Source organism: Dipodomys spectabilis, unplaced genomic scaffold (assembly GCF_019054845.1).
Source record: "Dipodomys spectabilis isolate Male_0828 unplaced genomic scaffold, ASM1905484v1 ptg000076l, whole genome shotgun sequence".
In the NCBI taxonomy this organism is placed as follows: domain Eukaryota; kingdom Metazoa; phylum Chordata; class Mammalia; order Rodentia; family Heteromyidae; genus Dipodomys; species Dipodomys spectabilis.
This window is the reverse complement of record NW_024870753.1, coordinates 9,972,400-9,984,761: the sequence shown is the minus strand read 5'-3', so window position 1 is coordinate 9,984,761 and position 12,362 is coordinate 9,972,400. Positions and strand designations below refer to the sequence as shown.

Sequence of the window (12,362 nt, the reverse complement as noted above, 5' to 3'; positions counted from 1 at the left end):
TAGAATACATATAGAATAATACAACATGTGACCTTTTTTATCTGGCTTCTCTCAGGATGATGTTCTCAAGCTTCATGTATATCATCTCTTTTATTGTTGAATAATATCCTATTACTTGCATCTACACTTTACACATGCATGAGATGATAAAGATGTTTTCTCTTTTGGGCTATCATGGGTAAATACTGTGCCAAGAAATGTGTGCAAGCTTCTGTGTGGTATATTTCAGTCTCTTGTAGGTTTGTACATATGAGTGGAATTGTTGTGTCTATGTCTGACCTTTTGAGGAATTAGTGATAACAAAAAGTTATCTATTTTTGCTTTTTAAGAGTGACACCTTGACATCAGAAAACAAGGTCACCCAAGGTCGTTAACCAATACTCAACATCTGGTTGAGTATGAGTAGCCACTTTCAGTAATAAAGAGGAAAACCCAAACCCAAATGGAAAGCTTTCCATAGCCTTCAACATTTGCCTCTTTCCTCCTTCAATAAATGATTTTAACAATAATAGCCATGTCTGTTAAAAACTATTCCAGGTAGTACATTACATATATTTTATTCTTCAGTATTAGAGTCTTTAAGTTTTCTGAATCCTTACAACAATATAGAGGATAATGTAAGATTAAAAATATTCTTACGAATATCAGACAACAATTTTTTTTTACCAATATTGAGGACTACATAAAAATTAGCTTGAAGCCATTAAATAACTGAAAACAAAAAGATGAACTCCATTGAATGGATAATGATTCAAATGAGATTGAGATGGATCAAGATGGCATTCTTTGTAGGCATTTAAGGAAACAGGAAATTGAAGGAACTACTGTTGTTATTTTTACCGTGTTGTTATTTTTACACGATACTGTATTAGGATTTACCTCTGTAGGTACACAGAATTTGGTGCCAAATAGTTATAAAGTTAGCAAACGTTAACAGAAGAGGAAAGAATGAAGAACTGTTCTAACATTTTTATTGGCATTTATTGAAAAGTTTTCCTGTTGAAAGTGCCCATCTGTGGCCTAGTATGGAAATTCTCTAGAACATTTGTCTACCAATCCAACAATGAGTAGACACAGAGTTAAACAAAGAGAACCAAGAATGAAATTTAGGCAGTTTTCATTTGTGATGTGTTTGAAGTAGAAATGGGTTTGTTAGTATGCATCCTAATAAACAATGGCCAGAAAAGCCATTGTTTGTAAACAAGAATCACAATTTATATAGCAATGACATTTCCTAATAAAAAGCATGATAATATATGCCAGGAATGCAGAAATAGGATTCTTCCTGGAAATAAAAACCAAATGGATCGATTTACTTTAGAGTATTATTTAGAGTATTAGGGGAGGAAAACTATCATGAATGTGTAATTGCAGATCCTATTATGCTGATTCTGATTTTGTGTAAAGTTGCCATATTTCTCATTTGTAGTAAAGTTCTGACCATGCAACTTTGAAAAATAGAGAAGCACTCTTATTTCCAATGTACTCTAAATTGCTCTTCGAAGCGGAGGACACGAGAAGAACCCCTGTCCTACATTTTTCTTTAGTCCTTACGATTCACTTATCACTGCTTGCAGTCCTCTTCACTCCTTGGTAACAACTAGACCTTGCTATTTAGCAGCCAACCCAGGAACTAGACTTCAAAACACTAACCACGTCTTCCTTCTCTGTGTCATACTTGAATGTTTTGGGTCCTGAAAAGAAGTAAATGTAGCCTAAAAGAGACAAAGTTGAAATTACGGTTACCAGAGATGACCTGTAGATCTATGAATAGGAAGACTTGGAGCTGGCACTGAGAGGGCGTTGTTGGCAGTTTGGAGCTGGACCGTCTGCAGGGTTTCCCCAAGCTCTAGAACCTCACACCTTCCCCATCGCTGCTAGGCTTCCTCCTTGCTCCAGCTAGGATAAGGGGATCTTTTTTGGGATCATTCAGGCCGTTCTGAATTATGCGTCATGCGTTTGCTTCAAACAAGCCATCTCCCTTTTTATTTCCCTGGTCTTTAAAACCAGCTAACTTCTCACTATTAAATCTGTATTGTTGCTAAGCCTGATCTTTTCCTTCTCAGATCACTTCTTGAAGCACCTTGAAGTCTCCCACAATGCAATACTAAATTATAGATTGTCCTATCCTCTAGGAATTTTGTTTATATTGGATGGATAGGATTTCTTCCCCTGCACCCACAAGACTCTCACTGTTCTTGTCATGTCTGGAACTGTCTTTGTGTTGCTGACGTGAGCAACACTGTGCTACATAGTCAAGAACATGATGACTGATCTAAAAGTTTCGATTATAGTATTTGATGTAGGATACTAATTTCATTCAACTTTCCTAGCTGTTAAGTTCTGTGAAGTGTTTTAACTGAACATGTTTCCTAGAGTTAAGTTTCCAGAGTTGGGTGCAAGTGGTCTCTGGGAGGGTTGATACTGTGTATATTTTAAAGATGAAGACTTTATGACCTATCTGACTAATGGACTGAAGAGATAGTTTGTGTTTTGAGACAAGGTCTTTTTGTGTAGCTGAGGTAGTCACAAACTCAAAATCTCCCTACTTCAGCCTCCAGAGTGCTGGGATTACTGGCATGCCACCACTGTCTGACTAATTCACACTTACGTTTTCATTTAGTAAAGAGAGAACTGCAGTGGCTGATCATTCATAATTTCTCTTTGGCTACATAATCAGGTTAGCTAAATTTATGAGAGGATCCAGGACCCCAAAAAAGAAATTTTTTTTTCACTTTATCTTTCTTTTTTATTTGGGGGGGGGGGCAGTCCGGTCGTGGGGCCTGAACTCTGGGCCTGGGCGCTGTCTCTCAGCTCTTCAGCTTAAGGGTAGTAGCGCCACTTCTGGCTTTTTTCTTTTTGCTTATGTGGTGCTGAGGAATCGAACCCAGGGCCTCAGGCATGCAAGGCAAGCGCTCTGCCACTGAGCCACCTTCCCAGCCCCCCCAAAAAGAAATTTTGATTTACGTTTGGAAATGTATTTTTTTTTCTGTTGTGTTAAAGCAGAACCCAGATTTCTTGCTATAATTTTCTCAAGGAGAGTTTCTGCAAAAACACTCACCATTCAGTTCCACAGCAGCATCTATTTGGCCATTTACTCCTGAAAATTCTTCTTCAGTGCTTTTTGGATAGTCCTTTTCCATTTTCCTTTTTCTTTCATCATAGCTGGAAGAGATGTTATTTCACAAATTAAAGTAAGAAGAGGTTTTAGTTGATTATAGATCACAGCATATTGGTTGGGCATATTCTCAGCTGATTTATTGCTAATTTTAGTTGTCTTTGTCTCCCTCTATATGTGATTTTCTTGGTTTATGAAACAGTTGAATGCCATTTATAGGGACATCTCTCCATGGACATATAGCAAGGGAGGAAAGACAAAAAATAATGCATATTGAATGAATAAGTGCATGTATGAATAACCAGTAGAGAATCAAGTAAAACCTATAATTACTGAACCTCTGTTTTTCAAATCAACTGAATTGAATTCTATTGCTGTTTCCTGGAAGATTACAAGATTGACCACAGAGTAGATTAGTGTTCTTTTTTTTCTTTTTACATTAGCAACCACAAGTCAACGATAACTCTGCAGAATGGTTACCATATCCCTTTGTGATCTAAATTACACCTGGTTAAGAAAAAAAAAAAAAAGGCCATGATTCAGCCTGGCTGTGAGAGTTCAGCATTAGGCAGAGATGACTCTTACCCATTTGGTGAGACTTCATTTCAAGTATGAGAAAGTCCCCCCCTTTTTTTTTAAGCACAGAGCTCTAAATGGGGATATTCTTGGGTTTATGTTTCTCTCCTTTCCCACCAAAGGTCAGACAGTTTTTCCTGGACTTCTGGGTAGATTCCTGGGGCAGTAGGTCAGACCCACCATCTCCTGAACTGTGCCTCTCATGTGGCTCTGACTGCATAGGCAGAGGATAAATCCCGATTTGACCAAGAGTCAAAACTTTGGAAAAGAAACATTCAGGCTGAAAGGACTGGGGATTAGTATGCTTTTCAGAGGATTGGGGGTAGGGATGGAAGATAATTCCTCTAACAGGTCAATGTATTAGCTATGACCTAGTCACATTTTATTTAAGCCTTCTAGATAACATGGTGTTACCTTTTCATTTTGTCAGTTAAGAATATTTCTATCAAATGATCAAAAATGACAACAAAATAACCTATTACTGCTTGGTCTTCATTGTCATTTCACCAAGAAAATCACCTTGTCATTCAAAAGGCAAGAAGGACATAAACTCAGAATTAAAAAAAAAATCAACCATGTTTTTCCCCCCATAATCAATCCATGCTATACCTCTCTCCATTCATAATAGCTGTACTTTTCTGCTTTTGCCAGCTCTAGCCCTTGGGGGACACGTATTTGGGGATTTCTAATAGAGTAATAATAGTGAACATGAGGTGTAGGGATGGACTTGGCTTTTTTGGTCAATTATGAGGTTTTTAAGTGGCTAATTAGAGATAAGTTTGTCAGTTGTGAGGTTTTTAAGTGGTTAGGTGGAGATAAGAGTCTCATGGGGACTGGCTTTACAATGCAATTCTCAGATCTCAGCCTCCTTAGTAGTTAGGATTACAGGCATGAGCCACCAGTGCCTGACCAGCTTTTTTTTTTTTTTTTTTAATGGTGCTGGGGATTGAACTCAGAGCCCTGAGTTTACTAGCCAAGTGATCTACTCTAAATTTGACTTTCTGACTCTGTTGGTTTTTTGATCAGGAAGGAGAATAAACTCTGAGGATGAAGCCCTGGTTTCTTGATTTGGAAAATGGTGACCCTGACGAGAAGAGTTAGTTTACATTAACATACTTGTGTGTGTGTGTGTATACTACACAAATACATTTACCTTCACATAACAAGTGCCTGGCTCACCTGGCACCCAGGTCAGATCCCATCATAAGATTTTGTAGCTTATTTTTTTATTTTTTGTCGGTCTTGGGGCTTGAATTCTGGGCCTGAGCGCTGTCCCTGCGCTTTTCGGCTCAAGGCAAGTGCTCTATCGCTTGAGCTACAGAGCCACTTCCAGTTTTCTAGTGGTTTATTGGAGATAAGAGTCTCACAGATGTTCCTGCCAGGGCTGGCTTTGAACCTCGATCCTCAGTTCTCAGCCTCCTGAGTATTTAGGATTACAGGCATGAGCCACTGCCCCTTCCCCCCTCTTCCCCCAACTTGTAGCCTATTTTGACTTCAAGAACTATTAACTTGTTGGTGTGAGATTGAATAAACTTTGTGATCCTAAGTAATCCGTGAGCTTAACCTTTAAGTTCTCTTTCTTTTTTTGTTTCCTTGTTTTAGTCTTTAATCTTTAATCATACTTTATCAGATAACTGTAGGCAGGTTGAGAAAAAGTGGAGAAGGAAGTCCCGAATGTTTGGGAGGTGGTCCAGAAAGTCAGGTCAGGAAAGGGCGAAATATCAGTTACTGGGTGAAGAGGACTTAGTTAAGAGGGAAAAAGAAAAAAAAAAAGATAGGTGAGAACTGTGGGTATTCTGACATAAATAAATGGTGAAAAGCAGTGGAGAATGAGTGTGTGTGTGGTAGCAGGGTTCAAGTGATAAGAATGACAGTTTTGGATAGATTTCTTTCTAGCTGTGGTCTTGAGCTAATCATAAAACCTTACACACACACACACACACACACACACACACACACACACACACACAGACACACACAGACACACACACACACACACACATTTTTTTGCCAGTCTTGGGCTTGAAATCAGTGCTTGGGTACTATCCTTAAACTCTTTCACTCAAGGTTAGCACTCTGCCACTTGAAGCCACAGCACCACTTCTGGTTTTCTGGTGGTTAGTTGGAGATAAGAATCTCATGAACTTGGAAGTGGCACTGTGGCTTAAGTGGCAGAGCGCTTGCCTTGAGCGCAGGGACAGCACCCAAGCCTGGAGTTCAAGCCCACAACCGACCAAAAAAAAAAATCTCATGAACTTTTTTGCCTTGACTGTTTTGAACTGTGATCCTCAGATCTCAGCTGCCTGAGTAGCTAGGATTATAGGTGTGAGCCACCAGTGCCTGGCTGAGACACACATTTTAAACTGTTAAACAGAAGCAACAATAAATAGTCCTCAAGAATTTTGAGAAGGCAAATGGGAATGTGAGTGAACACAAAAGAACACAGAGAACACCTAGTTTGATTCTGCATATACATAGGCCATTAATAAATGGCTGATTTTGAATACTAAAGAGTTTTTTAAAATTGAAACTAGGTTTCTGCTAAAGTCATTGCATATATTTTCTTATCAGTGAGGTATTATGAAACCTAAATATCAAAATTTGTCATTATTAGAAATAATGACCTGGGCCTAGGGGAATAGCTGAAATTGTAGAATACTTGATGAGCATGCTTGGGGGGCCCTGGGTTCAGTTCCCATTACTGAAAAAACAAATATGCATCTGTGTTTATTTCCTTTATAAACATTTGTTTCATCATTTAGTATCATTAAAGAGTATGAGGATAAATAAATCATTGACAATTAAACTTTTACAGAGTTAATGGATGCAGTGTTTTTCAATTTTTTGGGGGGAGTCCTGTCGTGGGGCCTGAACTCTGGGCCTGGGTGCTGTCCCTCAGCTCTTCAGCTCCAGGCTAGTATTCTACCACTTGAGCTACAGCACCACTTCTGGCTTTTTTTCTACTTATGTGGTGCTGAGGAATCGAACCCAGGGCCTCATGCATGCAAGGCAAGTGCTCTACCACTGGGCCACCTTCCCAGCCCCATCAAACATTTTATCTTATTCTCCATGTTTGCAGTCTAAGATCGTAGGGACTAAGTATGACATGGTGTGTATGTTTAGAGCATAAGTTTGCTAGATTTCTATAATATGCCAATGGCTTACCTGACTCCATTCCATTTCTTCTAAGGACTGAATGCTAAAGATGCTTGAAGATAAAATAAGAGGGCATAGCCAAAGGGGAACTTATTGATACAGTTTTCAGGAAGTTTCCTCTAGGTGACCGTTACAGTCTGAGTCAGGATAGACAATGAAAGAAAAATCTGGAATTCCCCTTTGAAGTTAATTATCAACTTCTAGCCAAGATCATATGACTTTCATAGAGGGAAGAGTCTTTGTGATCTCTGCAGAGGAGGAGGAAGGAGAGTGGTCAGTGAAGAAGACAGAAGAAGAGACACTTGTATGCACCATTCCAGACAAGTCAGGAAACAGAGCTACACGTCTGTAATCCTAGCACTGAGGAAGCTGAGGTAGGAGGATTGTGAATTTGAGGCCAGCCTGAGCTCCACAGTAACATCTATTCCCCACTCCTCTGTACCCCATAAATAAGTCAGGAAGCATGAGGAAAATGGCTGTGAGAAAATCCTGGAACAAAGGTTTGTAGCAACCTGGACAAATATTTATGCTACAACACGAAGTAAATAAATAGATACAAAGTTACATTCCTAAATATTTAAAAATTAGGAAAGTCTCCAGAAATTAAAAGGAGAAGAAAAAGAAGAGGAAGAAGAGGAAGAGGAAGAAGAAGAAGAGGAGGAGGAGGAAGAGGAGGAGGAGGAAGAAAGTGATAGGTATATTAGGAATTAATTCTAAATTTATCTCCTCTTGAGCTCAAGACCTATATGCCCAGTTCTCTTCTGGAATTTCCATTCTTATGCCTCACTAGAATGTCAAACTCCCCTAGAACTAAAGGGGAATTCTTTTTAGTTCTCTAATTCTGCTTCATTTCTTACCTTTGCTATTTTGGTAAATGTCAAAAAAAAAACAAAAACCCTACTTACCAAAGGCATTACCTCAATTTAATCAATCATCTGTTTCCCACTGCTAGAAAAGTAAGCATATCTATCCCTTACCCAGATCCATCATCTCTGGTAGGACTATTACAATAGGTCTCCTTTTCTTAATTATTTAGCCAGTGTTTTAAAGCATGTTTACTGAATTATGTCATCATAACACAATTTACCATAGAATACAGTCATTGTCCCCACAAGAAATCCCATGCCCTTTGGTTAATCTTAGTGCTCAACTCCCAACTACCTCAGCATACACAGCTCAGGGCAATCATTAATCTACTTTTTAACTCTGTGGATTTGTCTATTCTGGACATTTCATATAAGTAGGAGCATACATTGTGTGTGTGTGTGTGAGAGAGAGACAGAGACAGAGACAGAGACAGAGAAAGTTCTTTGTCTTAGCACAATCTTTCAAGGTTTATCCATATTGTAGTATGCCTAATACTACATTCAATTTTTGGACATGTAATACTATATTTTATGAATTTATCACACTTGGAAGATCAATTCAACACTTGATAGAAATTTGGATTCTTTCCATCATTTGGCTGTTACGAATAATTCTGCTATGAATATTTGTATGCAGTTTTATGTGGGCCTGTATTTTTATTTCCCCTAGGAATATAATTATCAGTATAATTCAGGGTCAAATAATGATCCTATGCTTAAATTTTTGAGGAATAGGAGATTGTTTACCAATGTGGCCACATTAATTTACAGTCCTATGAGTATAAAGGTGCTTATTTCCCCCCATTTTCAATAATATCTATTATTATTTGACTTTTGGATTATATATGAAGTAATATCTCATTGTGGTTTGATTCACATTTATCTAATACCTATTAGTATTGATCATCTTATGTTATTTGCACACTGGTATATTTTCTTTGGAAAATTCAACCAGGTCCTTTGCCTGAATTATCTAGATTATCCATCTTTTTATGGTCATACTGCAAGTCCTTCATATATTCTAAATTCAAGTCCCTTGTCAGAGATATGATTTACAAATACTTTCTCATTTTTTGCACTGTCTTCTTGCTGAATTCATTAGTTCTAATATCTTTTTAGAGTTTTCTTTATGGCTTTTTATTGATAAACTATATCACAGGCTAATAGATATAATAATTCTTTCCCTCATCTGAATAATTTATTTTTACTAATTGTCCCTTGACCCACAAGTAAACACTGAATATTAGAGCTAAGGGTAGAAATTTTGATTATCCTTGGTCTAAGAAGGAAAAGCAACCAGTAAGTCACTGCTGAATATGATCTCAGCTATGGCTTTTTCATAGATGCTCTTTTTCAGGTTGAAAAATAGTAACTATTTGGGTGTTTCTTTTCCTCCTTAAATAAAAAAATGGTGTTGGATTCTGCCAAATGCTGTTTTTGTTTTGCTCCTGTTGAGATGAGCATATCATGATTTCTATTGATATTTCATTTCCATTGGTAGGGAACATTACATTATTTGATTCTTGGGTGTGAAAACAACTTTGCATTCTTGGCAAAATCCCACTTAATCTTATTTTTTTTTTTTTTTCTGTCGGTCGTGGGGCCTGAACTCTGGGCCTGGGTGCTGTCCCTAAGCTCTTCAGCTCAAGGCTTGCGCTCTATCACTTGAGACCAGCGCCACTTCTGGATTTTTTTGCTGATGTGGTGCTGAGGAATTGAACCCAGGGCCTCATGCATGCAAGGCAAGCACTCTAACACTGAGCCACCTTCCCAGCTCCCCACTCAATCTTTGTATTTCTTTTTTTTTTTTTTGTCAGTCATGGGGCTTGAACTCTGGGCTTGGGCGCTGTCCCTGTGCTCTTCAGCTCAAGGCGAGCGCTTTACTGCTTGAGCCACAGCGCCACTTCCGATTTTCTAGTGGTTTATTGGAGATAAGAGTCTCATGGACTTTCCAGCCTGGGCTGGCTTTGAACCGCGATCCTCAGATCTCAGCCTCCTGAGTAGCTAGAATTACAGGCGTGAGCCACTGGCGCCCGGCTAAATCGTTGTATTTCTTTCTTGATACATATTGCTAGATTTTGTTTGCTAGGATTTTTGAGCATTTTGTACTCATATTCACAATAGATATTGGTCTGAAGTTTTATTTCTAAGGCTATCTTTGGTGGATTTTGGTTGGTATCATGCAATGAAATGCGTAGTGTTCTCTTGACTGCTTTACTCTGTCGAAATTTGGGAAAAGTTTGTATCACTTCTTTAAATGTATAGTTAGGAATCGGCAGTAAAGCCATCTGGGCCTGAGCTTTGCTCTGTGACCAGTCGTTTCAAGTGTAGTTCTATTTGGGTGGGTCCACTTACTGAGTCTGTTCCTCCAGTTTGTTTTTCTATGAATTTGTTCACTGTTTAAACTATCTAATTTATTGGTATGTAATTGCTCATATTATTCTATAATCCTTTAAAAGTATTCCTGTAAGGTCAATCAAAGTTCTCTTTTCTCATTTCTGATTTGAGTAAATGAGTTTCCTTTTTCACTTGGTCAGTCTAGTAAAAAGCCTATCAACTGGTTCTCCCAAAGAACAAACATTTGTTTTGTTGATACTCTCAGATTATCAACTTCTTCTTTATTTCATTTATTTCCATTGTGATCTTTATTATTTATTTCTGCTTGCTGTAGGTTTAATTTTGCTCTTGGTCTTTCAGTGTCAAAAAGTAGAAAGTAGAAAGAGATCTTCCTTCTCTCAATATAGACATTTATGTAAATTTCCCTTTAGGCAGCACTTTTACTGTTCTAATTTTCACTTATTTTAAAATTTTTTTCTAATTTCTTTTTTGATCCATTGTTTGCTTAATAGTATATTAATGGCCACATATTTATAGAATTTCCAGTTTTCCTTCTGGTCATTGTTTCCAGCTTTATTCCATTGTGATTGGAGAGGATAGTTGATATGATTTCAGTGGTTTTCAAATTACTGAGACTTGCATTATAACTTAGAGGATTTTCTATTCAGGAGCTGTTCTGTGTGTTTTTGAGAATGTCTGTGGTACTCTTGTTGGCTGGGGCATTTGTTGCTGTGGTTGGTTCTTTTGTCTTGGTCTTGGCCCTCTCATGGGCTCTTTGTCTTCCTTTAGGGCACCTTTGCCACTTGTATTTCTGTTAACTATTTATCAGTTGATTATGAGGGCATTAATATTACCCAAATGAACTTAGTGCTTACAACATGACAAAGCTTTAATGGTATTTTTATTCAATCCCTGTAACTACTATGAAATCAGTACTGTTTCCACACTCATTTGACAGATGATGAAACAAGAAGTTCTTTATATTGCCAAATGATTGCTGGTTGAGCTATAATCTTATTCTTGCCCATTCTCTTTGTTTTGTTTTTGTAGTTCTGGGGGGTTGAAGTCAAGGTCCCATGCATGTTTAGCTGACTATATCTCCAGCGCTCCTGCCCACAATCTTAACCAGTTAATGCTATGCTTTTACAACAGCCCAGTAGAGAGCCTGACACATAATTAAGCCTGATAAATGGTGTTTAAGTGTAGCAATTGGGTAAGAAATTCTGTTTTGTTAAAAAAATTTAAGTCATTAATGAATACATTTTTGAGTTCCACTTCTTCATTCTTAGTTTTTACCCCCCCCCCCCCCCCCACAGAGACTAACTATAAAACCTTTCAATAGAGAGATCTCTTTCCAGTACTGCAAGGTACCCGGGAATAAAAGAATGTGGAAAGCGTGTTCAACTTGTCAGGGGTGATGTCTCCAGTTTGTATGCACAGACAGTGACAGGGCAACTGCGAGGTTGAAAAGGGATGGGACTTGTAGGCTTGCAAATCACTTTTAATAAAATTTAGAAATCAATGTCTGTTTCAAACAATGATGGAAATAATGGCATTCCTCAGCCCCTAGAAATCCCTTAATATAGCCAACATTCTGTTCTTGGTGGGTGGAGGAAACTATTCCCCATAAATGATGGAAGTAAAATCGAGAAAGAACAATGGACTGAATCCCTAGCACCTGCCAGAAAGAGGAAGAGATGGGATGAATATATAGATGCCCAGGAAAAGCCTAGCTGGCAAGAGCTAACTAGTATGTCGTTTGGTTAAACAGATAATAGCAACAACATGGCTGTGTGTCTTTTTGAGATGCCACCCTGTGTACTGCTTCCTTGTAAGTTACTATGATGTGACATATAAATCCCCAGTCACAGAGCTCAAACCCACAAGGCCCCAAGCCAACCATTAGGCTTCAATGGAGGGAGTTCTCCAATCATTTTGTCATGCATTTATTCACTTAAACCATGTCCAAATTCTAGGAGCTCATGGATCATTTCCTGGATAATAAGCCTATGTTTGTTTTTATTTGTCTTATAGATTGAGCTAGCATAAGAATCAAGGAAGAGGGGCTGGGAAGGTGGCTCAGTGGTAGAGTGCTTGCCTAGCATGCAGCCCTGGGTTCGATTCCTCAGAATCACATAAACAGAAAAAACTGGAAGTGGTGCTGTGGCCCAAGGGGTAGAGTGGTAGTCTAGAGCAAGAGAAGCTCAGGAACAGTGCCTAGGCCCTGAGTTCAAGCCCCAGGAATGGCAACAAAAAGGATCAAGGAAGAATCTGACAAAAGACTAACACTGTCAGTGGATGTTGACACA

At 38.4% G+C, this 12,362-nt stretch overlaps 1 protein-coding gene across 1 annotated transcript in view; it reads right to left on the bottom strand.

The window, feature by feature from the left end:
• Positions 1-1,595: 1,595 nt before the first annotated feature.
• The window catches only part of Mmp20 (matrix metallopeptidase 20), a 34,157-nt gene continuing 23,390 nt past the window's right edge, over positions 1,596-12,362 (bottom strand). The window contains exons 9-10 of the mRNA XM_042682992.1: positions 3,062-3,165; positions 1,596-1,715 (exon numbers count right to left, since the gene is read on the bottom strand). Coding sequence (XP_042538926.1) covers positions 1,615-1,715; positions 3,062-3,165 — 205 coding nt within the window. The 3' untranslated portion in view covers positions 1,596-1,614. The remainder of the gene's footprint in view (positions 1,716-3,061; positions 3,166-12,362) is intronic.